General features: G+C 37.2%; 1 protein-coding gene across 4 annotated transcripts in view; it reads right to left on the reverse strand.

Annotated features, from left to right (window-relative positions):
* Window positions 1-25,850, reverse strand: part of MAGI2 (membrane associated guanylate kinase, WW and PDZ domain containing 2) — a gene marked incomplete at both ends in the record, with an annotated part of 1,509,512 nt that overhangs the window by 202,948 nt on the left and 1,280,714 nt on the right. For all 4 annotated transcript variants that reach the window (XM_080701938.1, XM_080701937.1, XM_080701939.1 and 1 more), the window contains 2 exons: window positions 10,504-10,693; window positions 16,621-16,652. In XM_080701938.1, the coding sequence (XP_080558064.1) occupies window positions 10,504-10,693; window positions 16,621-16,652 (222 nt within the window). The remainder of the gene's footprint in view (window positions 1-10,503; window positions 10,694-16,620; window positions 16,653-25,850) is intronic.

Raw genomic sequence — 25,850 nt, forward strand, 5'->3', positions numbered from 1 at the left:
TGTAACCTCTGGTGATAAAATACTTAAGAAGATAAGATCCATGTTAAGATGAGATGCATCTATCTGAAAGACTAGAGGATGAGTTTTAGCCGGGCGTGGTGGTGCACACTTGTAATCCACGAGCTTGGGAGGCGGAGGCAGGAGGATCACGCAGGTTTGAAGCCAGCTGTGCTAGCTTGAGAGACCCTGTTTCCAAATAAAAATATAAAATAGGTCTGGGAGTGTAGCCCAAAGGTAGAAGGGCTTCCAGGAACCCCAGGACCGCCCCCCCACACACACAGAATGAGTTTTGCTATCCTTTATATCAAATGGTGGATTTGATATCAAGTCTGTCATATTGCTTTGATTTTGATTTATGTAAAGAATTCCAGATAGAAATGAACTAAAAATTATAAAAACTTTCTAAAGCGTAAGTTCACATTGAAGATAACAGAAATGTGGAGTTTTACTCAGCCATAAAGAAGAACAAAATTATGTCACTTGTGGGGAAATAGTTGGAACTGGAGAACATTTTGTTAAGTGAGTTTAGTCATATAAAGCAACAAATCGGGTGCTCTCCCTACTATGTGGAAGCTAAGGAGAAAAAGGGTCATAGGAGGAACTCTAGATGAGAAAGAAGAAACCTTAGATGAGCAAATAAGGTGACCTGAGGATGATGGGAGGAGGGAAGAGGAAATTTCCTAAAGTACATAACATACAGTACATTCATAAACATATCAATCAGTAAGCCAAACATGAGAAGAAGGGAGGGGGAGGGAATGGGGTGGGAACTGAGTAGGGGAAAATTGGGTGATGAGTGCATATATGCCTCTGCTATCTTGTACTCCATTAAGACGCATGACTACAATGTACCAATAAAAAATTAAAAGAAAAAACTAAAATTTTCTTATAACAATTTCTCCCATACTTTTACTTTTTTGTGATACTGATACTGGAGGTGAAACCTAGGAGCATTCTACCACAGAGCCACATCCCCCCCAACCCTATTTTATTTCTATTTTGAAACAGGGTCTCACTAAGTTGCCGAGGGCCTCACTAAGTAGCTGAGGCTGTCCACAAACCTGCCATCCTCCTATCTCAGTCTCCCAATACTGGGATTACAAGCATGTTCCACCATGCCCGGCTTTCTCCCATACTTTTAAACTTTAATATTTAAACAAGTTGTAAACTGGAAAAAATTTTAAGTAATTGTTACTATTATGGTCAGAGAAATAATCATACATATTTGTGATATGTTTTCATCAATTATATAAGTGATTATTCCATATTGGGAGAATTTATAGAAAAGGTAACTTTAAATATTTCATTTTAAAAACAGGCTGAGAATAAAGTACAATAGAATGTTTTAATTTTGAATATATGAAGGTAACGTTATTTTATAACTGTGCCATTTGGGCCACTATAAAATGAATATTTTATCATTAAACTAAATATTAAAATAAAACTAAATTTTAATTAATTACTGAGTTCTGTTTGTTTTAAAGAAAGAGATTGTTTTATTCACTGAAGGCAAAATGAGCATCCCTACAGGAAAGCCATGTTTTAACATTAGAGGTGAGCTAGTTTTCTAGCAGAATTGTTATTTTTTAAGAATCTCCATGTTTATTCTCACTATCTAGGATAATGAGTGATAAATATTCTTTCCTCAAAAATGGCAGACCTGTGTCAAGGAGGGAAGACTGCTACTTTCTAAACAGTTCCATTAGGTATATAACTGACATTTTATATTATCATAATTTCCCTGAGACCTACTTGCCATCCAGCAATTAAACTCCATTTACTGTACCCCTGATGGTCTCATATTTATTCATGGAAGTACTTTGGTTTATACTGTCAACTTGTACTACTAATAAAATGCTTTGACATACTAAATAACTTTCATGCAAGAACTGATTTTAGAGTCCACCTTTCACATGTTCCCTCCCTCTTATCCCTTGTGGAATTCCAGAAGCACTAAGTTTTAAATTATAAACTAAATTTATATTATATAGGATTGAACCTATTTTGTAACATATATGTGAGGTACCACAACTTTTATTTTACTGACAACATTAGCCAGTTTATATCATGATAATTTTCTATTTTAATAGGAACTGGATAGAAATATAAATATTATAGTTTCTAAGAAAGCTACATAGATACCACTTTTAAAATTTGATTTCCAAATTAATTAAAATGTATGTGTTGGAAATGGCCAACATGGCTTAACTAGATTTATTGATCTCCTTCATCAATATATTATAAATGCAAAGTAATGTATAATGTGATGTATTAGAAACTCCAGTTAAAAGGCAACTTTTCACAGATTAAATTATAAACATAAATCATACTAAGGATAGCAATAATGTTTTTCCCATGGGGAAACAGCACAGAGAATTAACCTTCATTGTATAGTTGAGGACACTAAAATGATAATGTTAATTTTTTTTCTATGCTTTTATGGTTCTAATGCTAAAGTCACTAGTAAAAGTGTCTTAATATTTACATGTCATTTAAAAATTTCTCTAAAATAAAATTGTTCTCAGCTGGGCATGGTGGCGCATGCTTGTAATCCAAGCTTTTGGGAGGCGGAAACCGGAGGATCCGCAGTTTGTGGACAAGACTCAGCTACTTAGCGAGACCCTTCACAACTCAGTGAGATCCTCTTTCAAAAATAAAAAGGACTAAACAATAGGGCAAGGGGTGTAGCTTCGAGGTAGAATGGCCCTGGGTTCCATCCCCAGTACCCTTATACATGTTCTCTAGAGAATAATAAAAGATTATTCTCTAGAGAACATGTATAAGGGTACTTTAATTAAGTTTATTGGATACCAGCAGTGTCTAGGCAATTCCTGCGAGGGCTCTGTGCAAGTGCAGGGTTGGGATGCATGGATATTCTCTGGGAAGGCAAGGTTGCCTTTTGTTATCATTTAAATAGCTACCTGCAGCTGAGACATCCATGAATTTACCAAAACCTTTCTTATGCCTTTTGATATTTCAAACATGACTGTGTCAGGTACTTAGTTACATGGAAAAAGGAAACTGGAGCCAGGAAAATGCAAGCAGAAGGACTTGTTCTAGCTTCAGAGCTCTGGTCTTCAGCACCACGGTTGGCAACCACCTCCTGTGATATGACTCCCTCCCCATCACTCAGAGGTGCATGGGGATTCTGTGTGGGTGCTGCTCCATCTTTCCAAGTGGCTTTGCTGCAAAGATGGGATATGGTACAAACAGCAGCCCTCACTCACTAATGATGGGGAAAGAACAGCTGAAAAGCCAACAGGGCAGAAATACAATGGACTACTGTGGCCAGCCATGAATTATACATCCATTGCAGTGTTGAACAATGAGAGAATTCAATAATAAACAACAAAAGAGAAGGATAAACACCACAGATGTGAAATATATAGCTGTCCGCTTTTGATCTGCTATAAATTATAATTGCATTTCAGGTGTAGTACTAAAAAGCAGTTTGCTTCTCTGTTCTGCCCTTTAACTGGCCCGAGGTTACTTCTGATTGCTACTTTTGCTGTGATACTCACTGCTTATTATGGGTTAATGCTTTCTAATTTCTGGAAAGAAAAATTGATTACCTGAGCTCTTTTGGAAGAAATTCCAGAGGAATTTCTGTTCCAAAGAGGTTATACCATAAGGCACATTACACCATATGAATCCTTGACACTTTTATGATTCTACATTTGAGTGATGTCTTACTGCAAAGAAGTGTGGACATATTGTACCTCATAAATTGCTTATTTATAATAACCAAGGTTCAATGTGAAGAGAAAAAAAAGTTTGGGTAACTTTGGTCATAATTCAGCTTGGGTTCAAACCAAGGGACAGAGTCATGAGGGTAGTTTCAGGGAACAAATATTTTTCCTCTCTATCTAGTCTGGTTTGCATCTGCTGTTTTGTGCTAGCTTCTAAGGCTGCAGTGTGCAGAGTACCCAAGAAATGCCCCTATGGGCTGAGGACGATAAGATGAACCTTTAGAATAAGTTTAGCTTAAAGAAAGGTAACGTATTAGGACAAGGCCCCCTCCTTAAATCAGTAAGCTTTCATTAGAATCATCAAAACTTTACCTTGTAAGATTACAAAGTGAGCTGTGCTCATTTTCTTTGGAAGCATTTTATATCACCTTGCCTGGTCATAAATAGAGGAGATGTGATGGGCATCTATTTGCAGTTATTTCACTATCATCTTTCTTGGGGCAGAAGAGAGACAGTAACTTCCTTTCAGCCCTGTGAATTACTGTGATGTTCAATCTCACTCTCTGTGATAAGAATGAGAATTTGATGGCATAGGACTTCTCTGTGTGAAAGCCTACTACCTATTTCTTCTACTTAGTTCACCATGGTGTAGATCTGTACATATATAGAATTTCTTGGTACACAGGGAAGTTCACGAGGAGTCTGACTACCACAATAAGCTACCACATAAGCCTCCACCTCAAATTAGGGATGAAAGAAACTGAGGCATAGATTTGATTAGCAAATAAATTAATTTGAAAAAATTAGTTTTCTCAGTGGACACTAAGATTTTTATTCATATGTGTACAGTTAGATAACAGCTTTTCTTGGGCAATAATGATGGGTATTTCTTGAATAGATTCTATACTAAAGGGAAACCATGTAATTTATTATTTGAAAGAGGACAGTCTGGTAGCTATTAAAAATTATGCTAGGACAACAGAGACCAAGTCTGTCCCAGGAAAACTCATATGGAGTCATCCTAGATAGTCTCATGGGTAAATGTACCATTAAAATTTTTTCTATCACATCAAAAACACGTGGTTGAAGCGAGCACACAATCACACATAGACAAAGAGTGGCAAGAGGAGGTAAGTGGGGAGAAATCAGTGAGGGAGTGAGGGTCTTTAGAAATACTTCCTTTTTCTTTTTTTCTTTTCTTTCCTTTTTTTTTTTTTGGGTGGTACTGGGGGTGGAACCCAGGGGCTTGTCTACCTCTGGGGTATACTCCCAGACCTATTTTTATACTTTATTTGGAAACAGGGTCTCACTAAGTTGCTGAGAGTCTCACTAAGTGGCTTTGAACCAGTATGATCCTCCTGTCTCAGCCTCCCAAGCACTGGGATAACAAGCATGCTCCACCATGCCCGGCAATACTTCCTTTTTCTATTATTAGAAATGGTATACAGAGGTCAACATCAGGAATGTTCACCGTAAGGAAATACAAGCTGCTTCTCTTGTGATTGTGAAGAAAATTCAAGTAATGAGATTCATGGAAAAAGGACAGAAAATAGGGGAGTAAAAATAGCATAGCTTGTTCTAATGAATAAAGGCAGGTGTCCCTCTTTACTTTTAATTTCTAAATGTGCAAGTAATATGGAGAGCAAGAAGTCAATTATCAACAGAGATCAACTACACAGAGTAAAATATGACATTTGTCAAAATGTCCTTGGTAGAGAGGAATTTAGGGAGGTATTTGTCATTACTCATGAGTTGTTGATGCACATTGAACGTAACTAATCCAAATACATCTAAATCCTCTGAAATTCAAAACTTTATGAGTGCTGGCATAACTCTACAAGCAGAAAACCCCATACTTGATCTTGCATGATGGCTCACAGTCAAAATATGGGTACACAGCGAATATTCTATAAAAATATCTTCAGACTATGTGTATAGGTACATATAACATATAGATGAATTTCATGTTTAGACTTGGGTCCCATCTCTAAGGTACAAAGTATGTATATACAAACATTCCAAAATATGACAAAATCCAAAATCAGAAACACTTTTGGTTCTAAGCATTTCCAATAAAGGGTACTCAACCCATGATAACATAGTGTCAATGTTTAAGTAATTAATATGAAAGTCTAGAAGCTTAAAAAATTTTTTTTCTGGGGATGGTTCTACTTTTATGTGTATGAGCTTAATTATTCATATACAGAATTAAGTTAGTAGAAAAATCACTTTTTTCAGAGTTTTCCAGTTGATAACCAAGAAGACAGTGATTGCTCAAAGATATCTAACACATATTCTCTGGCTTAAGCATAGGTTTTGCACAAAGAAGTTGGGAACTACCATAATTCTATTTTTTACTATATTATTTCACACATTTAAATACTATTATCTGCTGCATCATGTAGGCACCCTTGTTTGGGAATTGTTTTCCTATGTGTGTGTTTGTGTCCCTAGTTTCACTGTAAGCTCCTAAAGAGCAGAGATTATTTCTTGTGGAGTGTCTCCCAGAGTTCTCGGCACACACTGGGGGCTTCATCTTTCTTGCTGACTGATGTGAAGCCCAGAGGCGCCACTTCTGGGCGCCATACTTCATGCTCTAGCATCAAGGCACTGGCTGCCTGCTGGGAAGAAGACCCTTCCTTTCTCTGTGCTTCTTCAGATCTCACCTCATCTGGAAATGATCTCATGGAGACATGAGGTGTTTCTACTTCTGCTTTCATACACATGTACCTGTCAAGCTGTATTCATGTGGCTCTGGTATCTTATGGTTGTCTTCGCTTGTTGAAAATCACATTTTTTTCAGGACTACATCTTTATTAAGATGTCCTGTGCATGCACATTAAAGTGTCAGCATAATCTAATTATGAATCAAATGAGGCACTGCAGCATTTACATCATTTGATAAATTCCCCTTATTTGCAGGGGACTGGGGACTTGAATCCAAATATTTCTTGACAGCCTTGATAGAACAAATATTCTGTAGCTCTGTCCCACCTAGGCTTGTGGGCAGAGGGGCTTTTTTATTTGGTAACTGTGACCCAGGTCTGAATGGGAATGCCAAAAATCTCTTTAGCTTTAGACCTAGTTATGAAGGAGGATATTACGAGATCACTACCAGCTGGGGGAAATGTCAAAGGACTTGAAGGTTTGATTGGGATTCACTTCCACACTTTCCCTGGTCCCAGTGATTTTTTTAATTATCCCAGAAAAAAGGGTGGGAGATGCAATAATTAATAGAACCCAAACTAAATGTTATGTATGTGATTCAAAGGAATAATAATTTACATGATCCACAATTTTGAATATAAATGTGTGTGTGTGTGTGTGTGTGTGTGTGTGTGTGTGTGTGTGTATTGTATTAAAGATTGAACCTGGAAGAATTCTACCACTGAGCTATCCCCCAACCCCTTTTTGCTTTTTATTTTTATTTTATATTATTATTATTATTATTATTATTATTATTATTATTATTATTATTATTGGTGGTGGTGGAAACCCTTCTACCTCAGAGCTACATTCCCAGACCTATTATATATATATATATATATTTTATTTGGAAACAGGGTCTCTTAAGCCAGTGAGGCTGGCTTCAAACCAGTGCGATCCTCCTGTCTCCACCTCCCAAGTGCAGGGATTACGAGTGTGCGCCACCACGCCCGGCTTGCTTTTTTATTTTGAAACAGGATCTCCCGAAGTTGCTGAGGCCGGCTGCAAACACACCATCCTCCTATCTCAGCCTCCCAAGTACTGGGATCATAGGTGTACACCTGAACTATTGCGCCTGGTACACACCTGTAATGCTTTATGATTAGGCATGAAAAGATCCCACTTGAAGATGAAAAGAAGTTGACAGAGCTTTCTACCTATTAATTTTTTTCTTACATTATCTAAAAATATAAGTGACAGAATAAACTTTTTCATACTTGGAGCCAGGAAATGGGCAGAGGCAAAGGGCTGTCTTATTTTTTCATGATCCCCATGTTGCTGCAGCAGAGAGAATGGAAGAGTGACCCAGAGAATAGAGAGAGTGGCACCATCGTCTTTTGGCTTTTTCAGTCTTCAGAGATAGGGCTTCCCTTACTTTAACATGATTTTTATGTTTCATTCATACTTGATTTAATGTTGGGAATTAACAGGATAGAAAAGAAGGATGAGGAAGGAAATGAGCTCTTCCTCTTTCAGCTTCCTGCAAGTTGTGATCTGAAGACATTATTATGACCTCTGAAACATCAGAGAGGGCTGAGGAAAGTAAGAATGTGGGTACAATTAGAGCTGTGCTGTGGTGGCACAGGCCAGGTGCTGGGGGTGGAAGTCAGCAAGCCTGTTGTTGCTGTGGCTGAAGAGGCCCAGGTGGATAAAGAGGTTTCTGGGGGAGGAAGAAGAGCACCAGAGAGGGGAGGCTAAGGCAAGCTCGTCTGCTTGGTTTGTCGCAGGTCAAAGGGGAAAAGTAATGAACAGAAATGGAACTGCAGGGACTGAATAAAGAAATCAGAAATCCTTTAGGGTTGCAAGAAGGTCATGTACAATTTCTTTCAGAAATCAAGGCTACAGATGCCTCCGATAACCATAGATAAAAGGACAGGGAATAAATGCCAACATGCTCTTTGTCCTGAGTAATCAAGCTTTGCATTGGCCAGAAAACTGTGACAGGACAGAAGCAGATGACTAACGAAGGGACAAAAATTGGAAGGCACAGCTTCTACTGCTCTAACGTTTTAGTTAGATTTAGGGAGCAAGCTAAGGATGCGAGGAGATATTTTAATGCCACAGTGTGATTCCTGCTTCTAAGTTGGAAATTCTACTGTGTCTGGCTTCCCATTTGTTTACACCCATGCTTCTGATTTCCCCATTCGATCTGTGTGAGAAAGACATCTCGCTCATCTTTGGTATCTCCTCACAGTGCAGAGAACAAAATGAGTATTCAATAAATACATGGTATTGAAGCAGAAAAGGTGTTAAGACCTGTGCTGATATTTTTCTTTCTTTCTTTTTTTTAGCTTAATGAGCACTAATGCCCTGAATTTATGTCCTATATTATATAGCTAAAATGCCTACTTTATTCTTCCTCCATTGCAGAAGACATTCTAATAATACAATCCCTTAAAAGTATCTCAGATTTTCATCCAGAAGGAGAAGGAGGGCACACAGTAACTGTGATGTAGCTGATTATTTAAAAGTTTGTGCATGTGCATCTCATTTTGATGAAAATGATTTCTCAATGGCCTGCTGTCCTAACTATTTTATCAACCCAGATTACTTCTACAAAGCATTGTAGAGGATGGGGAAAAGGTATTATGCCTGCTTTTTCCTTTACCAGCTGGGTGCATAATTCTCAGCCCCTGAGCTCATCAAAAGAGTAAGCAGTTTGAGATCCTCTGAGATCGCACACAATTTAAAACTTGCTATTCATGCTTCACATGATAAAGTCAGAAAAAAGACATTGGTGGAAGGGAAGGAAATCAGCAGACCGTAGATGGAAGCTCCAGGGTCCAAAGCACTTTTGCTAGGCTAAGTTTCTTGATCATTTACTTGGGTCCTTATACAGTGTATTATACATTCATGACATTTCCATTCCTGTCCTCTAATATAGAGGAGGTGGCAGGTGAGACTGCAGAAAGAGGCAAATGTCCATGCAATATTAAAAGCCTCTGTTTTCTAATATTTATAAAGTGCAATGAAATAATTCTAGAAGACCTTCACATAGGGCAACAAGTGCATACAGGATATTTTAAGATACTGTTCAAATGGATCCAATAGCTTTAAATGAGCAACAGAAAATATGGGCAGAAATGATGGACACTTGGCTCTATACTGCTTTTGGAATCAATTGATTTCAGGACTGTGAGTTGGAAAGGCTTGGCTGACATTTTACTCAAGGACCTAACTTCTTCAAGATTGCCTTCAAGGTGCTAAGAAAAAAACCCAAACTTTATGCTCATTGTCAGATTAAGTAGATTACAAGTTCTAAATATTTCTTCTTATCTGGTGACATGAACAAAACTACCTCCCACTCTGCCATATTCCTCTGTCCCCTGCTGCTCCACAAACAAATTCCTGATTTTTTTCAAGGACTTAGGGAAAAAAGTAGGAAATAAAATTTAAAACTAAAAGATATAGTAAACTTATTTTTAGAATCAAGAGACTTTTTAAATCTCTTGGGTACATAGAGACTCTTTTTGGGTACAAAATCTCCGTTACAGGAGGACACTCAGTTCTACTGCACAGTAAGGTGACTACTGTTAATAATAATGATGTATACTTAACAAGGGAGCTTTTTATATGTTCATAAAGAAACTATAAAGCTGGGCACAGTGGCACATGCCTATAATTCCACTTGGGAGGCTGAGACAGAAGGATCACAGGTTTGAGACCAGACTGCAGCAACTTAGCAAGACCGTTTCAAACTAAAAATAAATCAAAAGGCCTGGAGGTATAGGTCAGAGATAGAGTGCCCCTGGATTTAGTTCCCTACTACCCCACGCACATATATCAAACCCCAAAAACAAACCAAAGAAATGATAAAATAGTGACTGATATGCTGCATGATCTGATCATTCGACCATGTGTACAAGTATTATAACATTACGCTGTACCCCATAAATGTATATGTATTTTTATAATACATATCATTTGGCAGCTAAAAATAAATAAAATAATATAAAATAAAACTATAAAGGGAGGAAATGGGCTTTAAAGAGAATATTAGATCAGCTCTCAGAATATGAAACCATGCCTGATCATTCAGTCTCAGCGTGTGTCTTGGCAGAACCTTCACTCTTATTATGGTACCCTGTGTCATATGGCTTTCACTTACGCCTACTTTCATAAATGGCTCTAGATTTTTCGTAGAGCTCATATGGATCAGGCTTCCGTGGGTCAAAGGCCTCTGTTGAGTCAGGAAAGGAACTCCTGTGGAGGGCAGGTGGGAAGGGCAGGTTCTGCGGTATGGCCGGAGCGGATAAACTTGTCTGTGGACTGCCTTGATTCTCCCATCGGTCCATTATCTGTGGAGTCAGAGACAACAGAGAACGTGACTGACGATGAACTCTTCCTGGCTATTCCCTTCATCATCGTGAAGTTGGACCTTCTTGAGTTGTGAACTTTTTTTTTTCCCCAAGAAAATAAGAAAAAGGGAAAACTTTGATAGAGAAAATTCTATTTTTTGCATAATAAAGTATCATCAACTATTATAAATAAAAATTGAGCCTGACTTTTGAATGTAAACTTAAATAACCTTGTCACCTATTAGCTGGTAATCTTTAGCAAATTGATTTCCCAGAATCTTTTTTCTTCCTACAAAATAAATATAATATGAATCTCAAGATAGTATATGTGTAAGAGCTCAGAAGTATATGGAATTATTTGTTCCTTTTCTAAGATGTTGCTGATTTACTATACCACTTAACTGCGGCACAAAACAAAGTAGTGTGTGAATATCCATTTGATACCTATGTCCCCTAACAACCTCCTCTACCTCAGCCCCCAGTCACTCCCCTGACGGTTTCTAAGTAGTTATACAACCATTTGGGATCAAGGATTGCTTAGTCTTCTGGGAGGTCTCATTTGCTCCCCTAAAATGCTGCTGTTTTGTTCCTGGCATCACAGCTAATTATTTCCCAGTCAACCCTTCACATGAACAGTCTAGCATCGTTAGATAGATAAAGCAAGGACTCACATTATGCTTTCCTACTTTGAATAAGCCAGTGGTTTGTGGAAAGGCTAGATTAGGGTTAGGTTACACTTTTGTCCAAACTTCTTCACTGAGTCGGCATGGTCTTCAGGACCAGGGCCACGTGCCCTTATGAGGTGTGGCAGGCTCCTCAGGACCAGCATCTGCTCATTATTCCTATCCATCCATGGTCTCCTTTCCTCCCCTGGCACCTACCAGGGTTTTTCTTGCCTCTGAAGCTTTGCACACTTTTTAAAAATTTCTTTCTAACTGCAAAGACCACCCACTTCCATCCCCTTCTCTCACTTTACGTGGCCACTAGATTCAAATAAGATGTCTCCTTTCCTGGAAGGCCTTTGCTGCCCACCCTGTCCCTCTAGGGTTTTTCTACAGCACCCTCCACCTACCTCTCCTGCAACTCATCACCTCAAATGTAACTAGGCACCCACCCGTTCATGTCTCCTCAAATGTATCATGCTGGGCATAATACACACCTAATTGCTGTATTACCAACTCATAGTAAATTCTGAGACCACCCCCCCCCCCTTTGGTAATGGGACTGGCCTTGAACCTACAATCCTCCCATCTCACCCTCCTAAATACTGGGATTACAGGCCTGCACCACCATGCCTCGCTCATCCCTTTAAAAAGCTTTAATATACAACACATTCTGTTCCCCACTTCCCTGTCTTGCTTTTGTTTTCACACTGGCTATATCTTAGTCAGGGTTCAGACTTCAGTTCTCACCTATCAATCATCAATATTGTAAGGCTGGAAGGGATGCTGACAGACCATGCTTTGGTTTTACTCAAACTGTGAACATGTGTTGTAGAATACCAGGGATCCCTGTGGCTTATCCTGTTCATGTGGGATTGTGGCTGGGGTTTAGATGAAGCCAGCAGGCTGTGAAAGAAATGGGCCACTGAGTCTTAGTTCAGTGAGTCTGGCTTTATTTAAATTGGTATCTATATAAGTTACTGCCAAAGTTTTAATTGGAACAGTTTCTATATCTAACACAAATGGAAAATCACTGGTCTAGTTCAGTTCCCTCATATTAAATACAATCTCCAGAAGCACAGGCAGGATCAGTGGCTTTTTCTGAGGTCCAGCAGCTTCCAGTAGCAGAGCCTCATTGGGACCAACCTGTAGCTCTAATCAGAGTGTTGTAAACATCATAACACACTTGGGGGATAACTTGTAAATATAGTAAGAGCTCTAGTTAATTTTCTGCTCAGCAGGCCTTTTGTTCCCATTTAAAGTCCTTAAATATGCATCTCATAATTCATATATCAGCGAAATTCATACAGGAAGCCATTCCTTGGTCATCTATTCTGGGTGACTTGGCTCTGATACAGAACACCCACATTTCTGGTTCAAGGCATCATTCTTCTTATTTATCATTCTCTTTAACTGACTTTAGGCACCAGGTGGATGCATTCTGATCTTGACTTTCTTCCTTATGTCACCACGCTTAAGATACTAAATGCTAAAAAGGAAATAAATTAGAAATAGGGTCTGAGATGCTAGCATCCTCCCATCAGCCTGGGACTTCATTCATCTTCTGCTGAGGGTTATCTGATATCTGCCTGAGTCTTGCTGGTATATGTATTGGTCATGAACAGTCATTGAGGGAAATAGGCTTCAGGTGAAATATTGGTATTTCTAAAAACAAGCATAGAACTACAGAACAAATAAGGCTTTGGGCAATGTTTGGGAAAGTTTTTATGGCAGATTGACAAATTCTACAATTTTTATGGCACAGAGATTGGGAAATTAGTCAAGAGTCCAGTTCATGCTTAGTAACGTGTTCACAACTTCTTGCTGTGACATTCATCAACCCCCGAGTCACTCTGTCAGGGTTTCTTAAAAAACAATAGAACAGAAAATCTCTGTGCCCATGAAAAAGTAGAATTATGGTCCCCCTTCCCTGCTTCCTCCAAATTGAGTTCCCTGGTACCTCCAAATCAGAAGACTATGGAAGAAACCACATGCCCTGAATCAGGGGTCACTGCCTTTCCTGGGGTGGTGAATGGCCAGCCAGACTCAGTGGATCCTGATGACTCTTCCCTACTTCCTTAGATACTTTGGTCTCTGGACTTTTGCTTTCTACTTGTGCCATTCTGTGTTCCTCTCTACCTTCATGAATTTCTTGGATTCTGACCCTGTCCTTTTCCCAGGGTGAAGAAGCCTCACTTACTCTACCTTGTCTTCCTGGCCTTGACCTATCTGGAATTTATGTCACTTGGCAGGTTTCTTATGGGGTCTTTTCTGAATGGTCCCATGATGTCCACACCTGTGTTGATGTTTGTAAACATCTCACTAGAGTAAGAAAAAAATGGAGATGAAGTTGTTTTCTACATCTGGGAGAAGGTCTTGTATCTCTGCTACACTTGTTGAATTAATGAACATATAAATGAATGAATGAATGAACATCTGACAGTATGAAAGCATAGCCATTGAATATTAGTGGATAAGGAAACATATAGTTTATACCTAGGCATCAAACAGTAAAGCAAAAAGGCACCTCAAAATTGTGATTAATTTTTTAACCCCAGCTTCTGATTCTAGAGTATAGACAGAGAATAGAGGAATTATTAATAAGAAAGATTTTTTTTTCTTCCCATAAATTACTCTATCCAGAATTAGTTTTCTTCCCATAGAGGCTGGGGCATTTAGATCCATTCCTATCACTCTTTTAGGCCTGGGAGATAATAAAGATATTTGCCTTAATTTCATCTTTGAAAAACAAATTTAGATCCCTTCTAGACAAAAAGAATAAGAACTCACTACGATTAGTATATTATTTGCTAGATGGGAAGAGACTGTCTTGACATGGATTAGTTCAGATGTGGATCACTAAGACAGAAGAGGTCCAGTGAGTGACACAAGACCAGGTTTAGGCTAGATCTCACCCAGGATAACATTTCTTTACTCTGTGTTATCAATCCTTTTCAGAGGAGAATGTGCATAAACTCATATATTGTGGGTATACTACTATCTGTTTCAATTGAAAGTGGTTTGTTCAATAAGGGTTTGTGTACAGAGGATCTGCTTTCTATGGTGATAGTAGTTTATATTTCTGAGCTAAACACATAGAGGCACTGTTTCAAGCACTTTGCTTGGATTAACTCATAGAATACTCACAAAAAACTATGGGAAAGGTATTATTATTATTATCTCCATCTTATAGTTGTAGAACTTTAGACACTGGGAGCTTAAGTAGCTAATTCAAGTTTACATAACTGATAAAGAAAAGAAGCAAAACTTGAACCCAGGCAATATGCTTCAGAGTCTGCAACAATACAACTATATGCACTAGTGCTCATTATAGTACTCAGTCTAAAGTGTACTTCTGGTAGACTATGAAGGTCATTAAATAAAAAGATGTCTATCTTCACTCAGTCTAGGAGCTAAAGTTCCAAGCCTTAGCTTTTAGAGAGATGCATGGGTTCAGGATTAATTGTACATCGAGTTCTATAAAACCTTTTTTGGAATTATTGACTATGGGTGTAATTACTATAATGACAGCAAATGCTGTAATTATGCCAAATGACATAATTTGTGCAAATGTGGTACCTATAAGGAAATCACAAGATTGTATAATTGTAGCACCATGATGAGGCTGCAAGTTTCCTTGTTAAATTAGATAAAGGTGTGTATAACTATGGATCGCAGATTTTTTTTTAAGTTTGGTGTGAAAGGACAGAGCTATTTAGAAGCTGGATGAGATAAACCTGATTTCGCTTTAAACATCTTAAAATACCCATTTTCAAAATCACAAGGGTCACTAAGTGATATATTAAGCCAAAGACTGGTTTCCCCATGTGACGTTCCCTGTAGATCAGATGAGCCAATCCTAAGTGAGGACATGCTGGTGACAGTGTCCTGTTTTGCCACACTGCCCTTTCAGTTACAGGATATAGACATTCCAGTTAGGGCAGTCATCTGAGGCATCGTATAAAGGAATTCCAGAAAGCCAGTCTCAGTTATTGAGACTTAAACAATTTATAATGCCAAAGTTTGGCTGTAGAATGTCCTCAAAGGCCCGTATGTTAAAGCTTGGCCCTAGGCAGGGCTTTGGGGGGTGGAATCAGTGGAGCCTTCACGAGGTGGGGTCTAGTAAGAGGTTCTTGGGTCACGGGGATGTGCCCTCGAGGGGCTGATGGGACCATGACCTCATCCTCTCTTTGCTAGCTTGTGATGTAAGCAGCTTTGTTCCACCATGTTCTTGTTCTCCAAGGTGCTGCCTCACTACAGGTCCAAAGCTGTAGGGCCTACTGAACATTGGCAGAAATCTCCAAAACTGAGCCAACGTAGGCCTTTTCTCTTTATAAGTTAACTTTCCCAGGTATTTCACTGTAGTGTTGGTAAGCTGAATAACATATGTAGTTTCAATTTAATGGCAAGTAAGTTGTATTAAACTTAAGTTGTATTAAACCAACCATCTCCAACTGTTAAGCCAACTTGGCTAGCTTTGCTTTACAAAAACACTATTAAAAATCACTAACTTTCTGTACTAGCATAAAAATTGTAGCATGTTTCATAAAGGAAGCAGGCCCAGAGACGGCACATGATAATAGCGATCACAAGTATCTGAAGAAGATTCAGAAGCACCACTTTGAGTGTTTGTTAGGTTTGAAATATATATTATATAGTTCTAATATATATGGGATATTTAGAAAATAGAAGTAATTATAGTATATGCACACAGAGCGAACACATGCATACATATATTTAGCTCTGTAGACATTCAAATACAAATATAGACATAAATACATGTGGAGTTAAATTTCTTGTGGACAAGATTTAATTTGCAGATCAAGACCTTTGCTTAGAAACAATGCAAACTCTGAACCCAAAGTTTGCATTGTTTCTAAAAATTCCATTTATAAAGATTATTTGGTACTTATCACAAGGGAAAAACAAAAGGTCTCTAAAGTAGTTTTATCCTACCAGACTGAAAGAGCATTAATACATGTTTGTTTATAAATACATGTAAAAATGGGCATGATTATTTTTTATAGGAAAGTAAGGTTAAATTAGATAAGGTTATGTATAACCTTCCCATAGAAAGTAGACAGAAAGTAAGGTGGGTTATTCTTATATTTGAGAGACAAATATAAGACAAAAGAGCACAGAGAATTTATTCTTCTGAAATCATGGGATCTCAGAGGTGGAAGAGATATTAAAGTCATTTAATTCAACTCTTATTTAATAGGGTTATATAGTGACTAGAAATAAAAAAAAAGCATAATAACTTACAGGCTTTGGAGTTTTCCATGGAGAAAAGAAACCTGAAATAAAGAAAACAATATTTGAACTTTGAAATTATACCCTGCTACCACTAAGGAATGGCATGATATTAAGTTAATTGTAATAGCTTAAATGAAGTAACAGCAACAATAATACCAACAAAAATTCTGCATTGTTGTATGATTTTCTTCAAGAAGTTCAAGTAATTTTATTGGACTTATATTAATTTTCTAAGAACATTTCCTTATTTGGCAATGAAGGTTGAGGCACTGGGAAAGTGACACGAAAACAGCTGTGTTAGAAGGCCCAAGACCGGACACCCTGGGGATTCTTGCCACCCAGCCATAGCAGGATGGACAGAGTGTTCAGGTAGAAATTTAGATTTCTCAAGGTAAATACTTTTTCCCAGTGTAAGAAGTGATTTTGTCTTATGTACTTGCTTTGTGTAGTTAAAAATAAATCAACAAGACTTTGTTATGCCTAAATTTGAAAATACTGTACATATTTCCATTATTAATCAGATATTACTATACATTTAATGTGACTGTTCCTTAATGATATCCTCAATGATAAAAGTAGAGCAGATTTCAATTATCCTTTTAGCCAAGTGCTAACACAATGTTTTATACAAAGAAGCTGAAAATGATCGCTAATTGAATTGTATGCCATCAAAGCTTTATTTTGACTTATTGAGCCTTTTTTATGATCACAAATGGTCTAAGGATTAGGCAGACTCTAATAAGGATATATTAATTCCCTTTTTAAAAAATTATTATTTTATCACATAGAATAAATTTTTAAAAAGTTAGCAAAAGTAAGCTAAAACATAATGGAGGGAGTGCAAAATAACATATACTGGTTCTAACTATCCAAAACTTAATCTAGCATGTAAAACAAAATTACTTTCTTTATTATCAAATCATTCCTCTTCCAATAATTTTTGCTCAGTTTATTATGTGATGCCAGAAAATGTCCAATAAAAATGAAATATTGAAAATATGCCATGTGCTATATTTATCATCTTTAAAACTGAGATATTAAAAATGGGAATAGTTGATGAACATAAACCATTGATAGGAGATATCTACAGAAACCTGGGTGCACAATTACCTAGATGCTTAAGCAATCTAACTCAGGCATGGTTAAAATACTAATTGCATCTCAGTGTTAAGTTGTATTAAACCAATGATTTATTTTATAAGAAGAGTTAGATTATATAATCCATCATAGTTCTCACTTTTTCTTGGCACTCAGAGTAAATTTAACACTCAAATTTAAGAACCATCTTAACCAGCAAGCTTGGTAGGATTAGTTTTTTGTGCCTAACATACTCTGTTCCTCTCTCTCTCTTTTTTAATAAAAAAATGTGGTTCAATGTGTGATTTGATTATTATAAAAATCACATCTGTTTTTGGAACAAGTTGAGAATAAAAACCGCAATTAAATGAATAAATTTCTCTTCTTGACTTATTCTACAAAACAGCAATGAAAATGATGTGACCATGAGTTTAAAAGTGAAAAAAATATAAACCTACTCTTCAATAAACCATTATTTTCAGTGAAGAATAAAATTTACTTGCTCTTTTATGGAATTTCCAGCAATAGGTTTTTTTTTTTTTTTTCTTAAGATGTCATTTACACATTTTCACCATGTCAAAACATCCATTATTTCCTCCACTTTCTTTGTGTTGTCACCTTCTTCCTAGAATGCTGAGACAGATTTTGAGTATTTGCTATTTTACATTTGATAGGTGCTGGGGGGGCAGTTTCTTAGACTTTGATACAATGGTATTGAAAATAGTTCCTCTGCGATGGAACTCTCATCTCTATATGCAACACTTTAAAAAAAATGATTCTGGTCTCTCAGTAGTGATGGTGCTGGAACTAAAGTGGCATAGGAGGGAGATTGGTCAAGAACAGACATAATAAGATGGTACTTAATTCGACCACCTTTATCTTTGCTCATAGGCACTTTGGCTTCCCATTGTTTCAGAGCTCTTTCATTGGTCTGACTTCACACCACTGGCATGACCCAGGACTTTTGAACTGTTCCCACTATGGCAGTTGTTGGAATATTACTAATGCTGAATTGAGCTGCAGAGGCTCTCATGTCTGAAACAATGGTTTCCCTCTCTGGGTCGTCACAAAAGAGCTGCTTGCTGTGGACCGAGTAATTGTAGGCAGTAAGAAAAAAGTATTAGGATAAATTTTCTTAAAAGTACTTATGTGACCCTTTGTGCTTCTTAGGCATATTATTAATCATGCAATAAACATTTAAATTAAGAGGAATAGAAAACATCTATTTTGGGTCTACCTAATTTGCTTTTGATTATGTCAGAGGGTCAAGTTTTTTTTTAATGTGATTTAATTCCAATTTTCTGTTCATCTTCACTTGAAGATTTGTAGAAATACTATAAAAGTGTATTTTAAATTATTATATATTGTAAATGTATTAAATGTATTATAATTTCTTGTAGTATGGCCCCTGTGGTAAATCCAGTATATTTCGGTTAACTTTAAAAAAAAAATCACCAAAATTCAAATCAAAACTTTAAAGTCCTTTAAGAGACCTGCAGGTTATTATGCCTAATTTATTTCTGAAATTATTCTGGTAGGAGAAGACCACAGAAGATGAGGCTTCTGAATATATATATATATATATATATATATATATATACACATATTTACGCACATGCATGTGTTGTGGTGAACTGCCATATTCTGTGTGAACAAAAATTTCTGTTGTTGGGCACAATAAAAGATTTAAGAACTGTTTGCTATCTATTGATTTTGTAGCTTACCTCAGAGACAACAGGGCCACCATTCTTACAGTCCTCTAAAAACTTATCTTTTGCCTGGTATCTCAGCCTTGCTCTCTCCCAAGCACTCTGTTAGGCTTGGTTTGCTGAGATCAAGGCTTTGTGGGCTTATCACTACCCACGTTCATGTAAAAACAGAGACAGAGATACAGGAAACTTTTCCTCAAGCCTTTCTGAGCTAAGGGTATTCTTTTTTACAAGAGCATTTTCATAGGAAAGAAGCTTTTTATTAAAAAAAAAAGTAACTTCTCTGTTTTAGTTTCTAGTCTTTGTTTACTCTACTTGTATAGAAAGCTGTGTATTACAATTTTTCCAGGGGATTAAAATTTCTTTATAATGACTTGGTTCATGTTTTCCATACGGATAATTTCCTGACTTCTGTCTTCAACAATGTGTTATGTATTTGTGTGTGTGTATAAATTGAGACATTTTTCTTAAATTCAGAGTCTTAAAACAACAAAAACAAGAGACTTCAAGATATAGTTATAAGCTAAATAAAAAATGGGTAGAGGACATGAAAGAAAAAATAAATGGGAAAATTTAGGTGCATCTATAAGGAAATTCAGATGAATTTTAATGTAAAGCTTCAAATTATTGCATTTGATCTCTAGAATTTGTCTTTTTTAGAACAATATATATATATATGTATATATATACACATATATAATCATATAATATATATAATCATAGTCTTTTATAATCATAATCTTTACTCCTACAGGTCCAGTGAGATGGGTAGATAAATAGATAAATAGTGTAAACAGGTTAGATAAGAAATTATGGTAGTTAAAAATGGTTGAGATTAAAAGCCTCCACCACGACACCCCATTCACTTTTAATTCCTGAAGCTTTTTATCCCTTGTGGTAAGACACACAGAAAGAGTTAATAAAGGTCTGATGCACAAATATAACTTTGGCAGAGATCCCTTGAATCTCATGTTCCAACAAATTCCAGAAACATCAACATAGTTCACATCTTTGTTTCTTCAGGATCAAGCCCAACAGTTTTCCAATGGCCCCATATTGAAATATTTATGCTAAGAAAACCATCAGCAGTAAATTTATCATAAAAATTTCTTTGGCAAAAGTTAGAGAAAGTGTCTGAGTGAGAGCAAATGGGAACCTGAGTCATTTTCCAGTTCCTGGTGAAACTGACCGAAGCTTCAGATGTTGCCCCTCACATTTCTTCTATGCGGGACTGGCGCTTCTAATCATCTGTCCTAACATTTCCTCTTTTTATGTTGGTTCTCTTTTTAACATAAATGTCCATTTCCTCGCTTTTTTAGAGAGAGAGGTGCAGAAATAACAGGCTTTTCTGCAATTTCTTTGCACTGATTTTCTTTTTCTTTTTTTCTTTTTTTTTTTTTTTGTTTGGCGGTACTGGTGTTCCTGGAAACCCTTCTACCTCCGGGTTACACTCCCAGATCTATTTTTTATACTTTTTTATTTGGAAACAGGGTCTCTTAAGCCAGCGCAGCTGGCTTTGAAGCTGTGCTATCCTCCTGTCTCCCCCTCCCAAGTGCGGGGATTACAAGTGTGCGCCACCATGCCTGGCGTGACTTTCTTTTTTAAAAAAATTTATTGATGCATTGTAGTCATATATCTTAACGGGGTACAAGATGGTAAAGGTCTACGTACATACATCACTTATTTAACCCTTTCCCAATTCAGGAGGATTGCAGTTTGTGACCAGCCTCATCTACTTAAGTGAGGCCCTCCACAACTTAGTGAGACCCTGTTTCAAAATAAAGACTAAAAAACAGGCTTGGGGTATTAACTCAGGGGTAGAATGCCCTTGGGTTCAATCCCCAGTTTTGCAAAAAACCCCCCAAACAAACAAACAAAAAAAACTTTTCCATGGACAAAGAAAGAAAATAAAATACTTTTCCATGGGCAATGAGTAAAGAACATAGTTTGATAAACCTGGATACACTGTCAGCCACACTCTCTGGATGTACTTAGATATACACAGATCAAATTTTTTTTTTGGTGGTACTGGGGTTCCTGGAAGCCCTTCTACTTCCGGGCTACACTCCCAGACCTATTTTATACTTTTTTATTTTTGGAAACAGGATCTCTTAAGCCAGCGTGGCTGGCTTTGAACCTGCATGATCCTTCTGTCTCCGCCTCCCAAGTGGGGGTGGGGGGGATTATAAGGTTGAGCCACCACACCTGGCTACACCCAGATCAGTTTTTGAGAAAAATCATCAACAAATTTACAGATGTCTCAAAGCAAAAGTTAGAGCCTTCTATTGATTATCAATGTGTAGGTAAAAGTTTTTCTTTCAAACTGAAGAATTTCTGTACCGCAAAAGAAAATACTAAAAACCTCAACTAAGAGCCAACAGAAATGGGAGATTTTTGCCACCTACTCCTCTAATAGAGAACTAATATCTAGATTATACAGAGAACTCAAGAAATTGGGCACTAAGAAAACAAATAACCCAATAAAAATGGACAAGTGAACTAAATAGACACTTCATGAGAAGAAATCCAAATGGCCAATAAATGCATGAATAAAGCTCAACATCAGCAATAAGAGAGATGAAAATCAAAATTACTCTGAGATTTCACGTGACTCCAACCAGAATGGCAATCATTCAAAACACAAACAACAGCAAATGCTGGTGAGGATGTGGAGAAGTGGGAACTCTACAGTGTTGGTGGAATTGCAAATTAGAGCAACCACTTTGGAAAATAGTATGGAGGATCCTCAGAAGAATGGGAACAAACCTACCATATGACACAGCAATACCACTTCTGGGTATCTACCCCAAAAAATGAAAACCAAACTACCAAACTAATGCATTCATATCTATATTAATAGCCACACAATTCACAGTTGCCAAACTGTGGAACAAGTGAAGATGTCCATCAAGAGATGAATGAATTATAATACTAGGGATATGTACACAATGGAATTTTACTCAGCCTTAAAGAAAAACACAATTATGTCATTTACAGAGAAATGGATGGAACTGGAAAACATTATGCTAAGTGAGATTAGTAAATCATAAAAGTAAGAAATCAGATGAGGGATTGTGACTACAATACACCAAGATGTATGACTACAACACACCAATAAAAATATTAAAAAATCTACTTATAAAATCCTTTCCTTTCTTTCTGTTTTTGGTAATGTCATGATTATGAATGTAAAGTTTAATACAAGAAAAAAAATGGTAGAGAAAAGACAACAGTGACTTCACATTGAAACATAAGTTGAATTTTGCATGTTAACTAAACTAAAATTTGAAATAACTATAGGAAGAGGAATTCTGAATAAGGTATAATATGCCTAGCTAAATTTGAATGTCAGGTAAACAATAATTTTATAGTGGAAGTATGTCCATATACAACATGAAACAGATACTGCCTGGGACATACTTACATTAATTTTTTTGTTATGAGAAATTGAATTTAACTAGGAATTTTGTATTTCTATTTTCTAAGTCTGATCACTCCATATAAGAAATAATTTATGTCCAAGAAAACCATTTAAGAATAAGTACTCAATATAACATCTATGGCAGAAAGTAGCCATTCAATTTAGCAAAAGGAAAAAATAGAAAATCAGTTAATATTTTCCTTTTATTTAAGGAATATTGCTTCAATGAAACATTAGAACATTCTATTTGCTGTATAAATTATCAGACTGGCTGAGCTGCCCATTCATTGTTAGCCAGGACTGACCATTGGACTCATGAGATGCAGAACTCAGTGGCCAGTGTGAGGGCCACAGAGGACCATTTTAAGCTTTTTGGCTCAGTGAACAGATCCCTCTCTCCAAGCAGACTGGTGCCCAGCACCCCTCTTCTCAGCATTGACTTCTGCTGACTGAGACCCTGACTGACAGAGTTTCAGTGTATCTGTGGTAGTTCTGGAGGGAGAACCCGTTTATTGGGTGCATCTGTGTTGGAATGTACTGCTATTTTTCTCCACAGGGCAGCAAGTGGTTGAACTGTCATTATCAGAATATAATCGGAAAGCAACTTAACCCATCATTATACCACCAATTTGGAACAATGCCAAGGCAATGTCTTGAGATTTCCAGGATTCCCAACAGTCTTTACGTCTTTATTCATGCTTCTGTATTCCAGTTGATATATTGAATACCTGCTAGAACATATGATTCTATTTTTTAATATTATTGTTACAATTGCATATATGTTATAGGAGATTTTATAGTTACTAAAAATGATGAGATTCTGGGGAAACATTTTTTTTTTTGGTGGTACTGGGGTTCCTGGAAGCCCTTCTACTTCCGGGCTACACTCCCAGACCTACTTTTACATTTTTATTTGGAAACAGGATCTCCTAAGCCAGCGCGTGCGGCTGGCTTCAAACCTGCGCGATCCTCCTGTCTCTGCCTCCCAAGCGCGGGGATTACAAGAGTGTGCCACCACGCCCGGCTGGGGGGAAACATTTTTTATTTCTTTTTTTTTTCTTTAAGCAGAAGAAAAGAAGTAGGAGCCACTTATAAATAAAAACCTGCTTACTGAAGATTTCTTTGGCCCAGGTTATAAAAAGCTGTGAGTTCTGTTTTGCATAAAAAAGGGAGACACACAGTGTTAATCTCCTCAACACTATTGAACTGTACACTGAAAAACAGTCCCTGACTTAGGATGGTTCCATTGATAATTTTGGGCCTTCACAACAGTGTGAAGGTGATGTGAATTCAGTAGAAACCATATTGTGAATTTTAAATTTTGGTCTTTTCCTGGGCTCATGATATATAGCAGAAACTCTCGTGATGCTGGGCAGTAGCATTAAGCTACAGCTCCCAGTTAGCCAAGCCATCAGAATGGGAAATGCCTTAATGTGCTAAGCCAGGATGCTCCATAGACTAGGTGCATTGACTGTATTTTCAACTTCTGATGGATTTATCAGGACATAATTCCATCCTATGTTAAAGACCACGTGTACGGTTAAGGTGGTGGAAAATTCTAGTCAGGTGCATTGGTGCATGCCTATAACCCTAGTACTTGGGAGGCAGAGACATGAGGATTAAAGGTTCAAGGCCAGTGTCAGTATCTTAGCAAGCTCTCATTTAAAAATAAAAATAAAAAGGGCTGGGGTGTATCTTGGAGGTAGAATGTCCCTGAGATCAATCCTCAGTACTAAGAAAAATAAAGAAGATGGTAAATTCTATTGTTATATATTTTAGACAATTTTTAAAACAATAAAAAGAGCAAGAAAACTGAAAAGAGAGAATAAAGTACACATATATTAAAATGTATGTGAGAAAGAATAAAATGGGAAATTGAAAGAATTTTTTCTCATGGTCCCTGTACAACCTTGTGATGGACAAGAAGCCTACCTGGACACCAGGACATCTGAACACTTGGACACTGAGATACCCAGATACTTTGACACCCAGAAATCCTCTTTCACAATTTTCTTTTTATACTTATATTAGTGCATTGTAACTATATATCATATATTTATACTTATATTGGTGCACTGTAACTATATATATCATATATTTATACTTATATTGGTGCATTGTAACTGTATATCATAGTGAGGTTCAAGCTTTACACACATATATGCCCACAACAGGACAGTAAATGGTAAAGAGAACTTCCAATTCCTACTACGTTTCTAAAAAATATTTCAGGGACTGTGGGAAACCCTTCCAGTAGAGGAAAAAATATATATATATTTTGGTGGTACTGGGGTTCCTGGAAGCCCTTCTACCTCCGGGCTACACTCCCAGACCTATTTTAACATTTTTATTTGGAAACAGGGTCTCCTAAACCAGCACGCGCGGCTGGCTTCGAACCTGCGCGATCCTCCTGTCTCTGCCTCCCAAGCGTGGGGATTACAAGCGTGTGCCACCATGCCCGGCGAGGAAAATATTTTTAAAAGGTTTCTCAAAGTGGGGTGGGGATAGGAAAGCCTCAGGTTTTATAGAACCTCTAGTTAGGACTAATTCGGGAAAGAAAAACACCACTAATAAAGTTAATCCTTAATTTTCATTTTCTCTCTGACTGGCAAACAGTCCTAAGCTTTCCATAAAAAAAAACAATCCAGCCTTTGGAAAATGTAAGCCAGCAGGGTAATGAGCTAATTTCCATTAAAACGTGTTCAATATTAGGCACTTTTCCCCCTGGCTTTTGACTGATTCATATATTTCTTATTAAAATTCATTATTGGGTTAAAGCCTGAAGTTTCTTTAGATCATTTGTATAAGCTATTTGAAATAGGTAACAGGGTAATTTTTCTTAATGAAACTGACCTAGACTAAGACAGGACCTTTCCCTTAAGCAAGTAGGAAAGATGTACTCCTGGTAGTACTCAAACATCCTGCTGCCATCTTTTAACCAAGCAATGCATTCAGTGTGGGGAAAAAAAATTCATATTGGCTACTGCCTTTAACCTGGGGGAATCTGTTTCACATTTTATTTTATTCTAACT

Source organism: Muscardinus avellanarius, assembly GCF_963383645.1.
Source record: "Muscardinus avellanarius genome assembly, chromosome: 9".
Lineage (NCBI taxonomy): Eukaryota > Metazoa > Chordata > Mammalia > Rodentia > Gliridae > Muscardinus > Muscardinus avellanarius.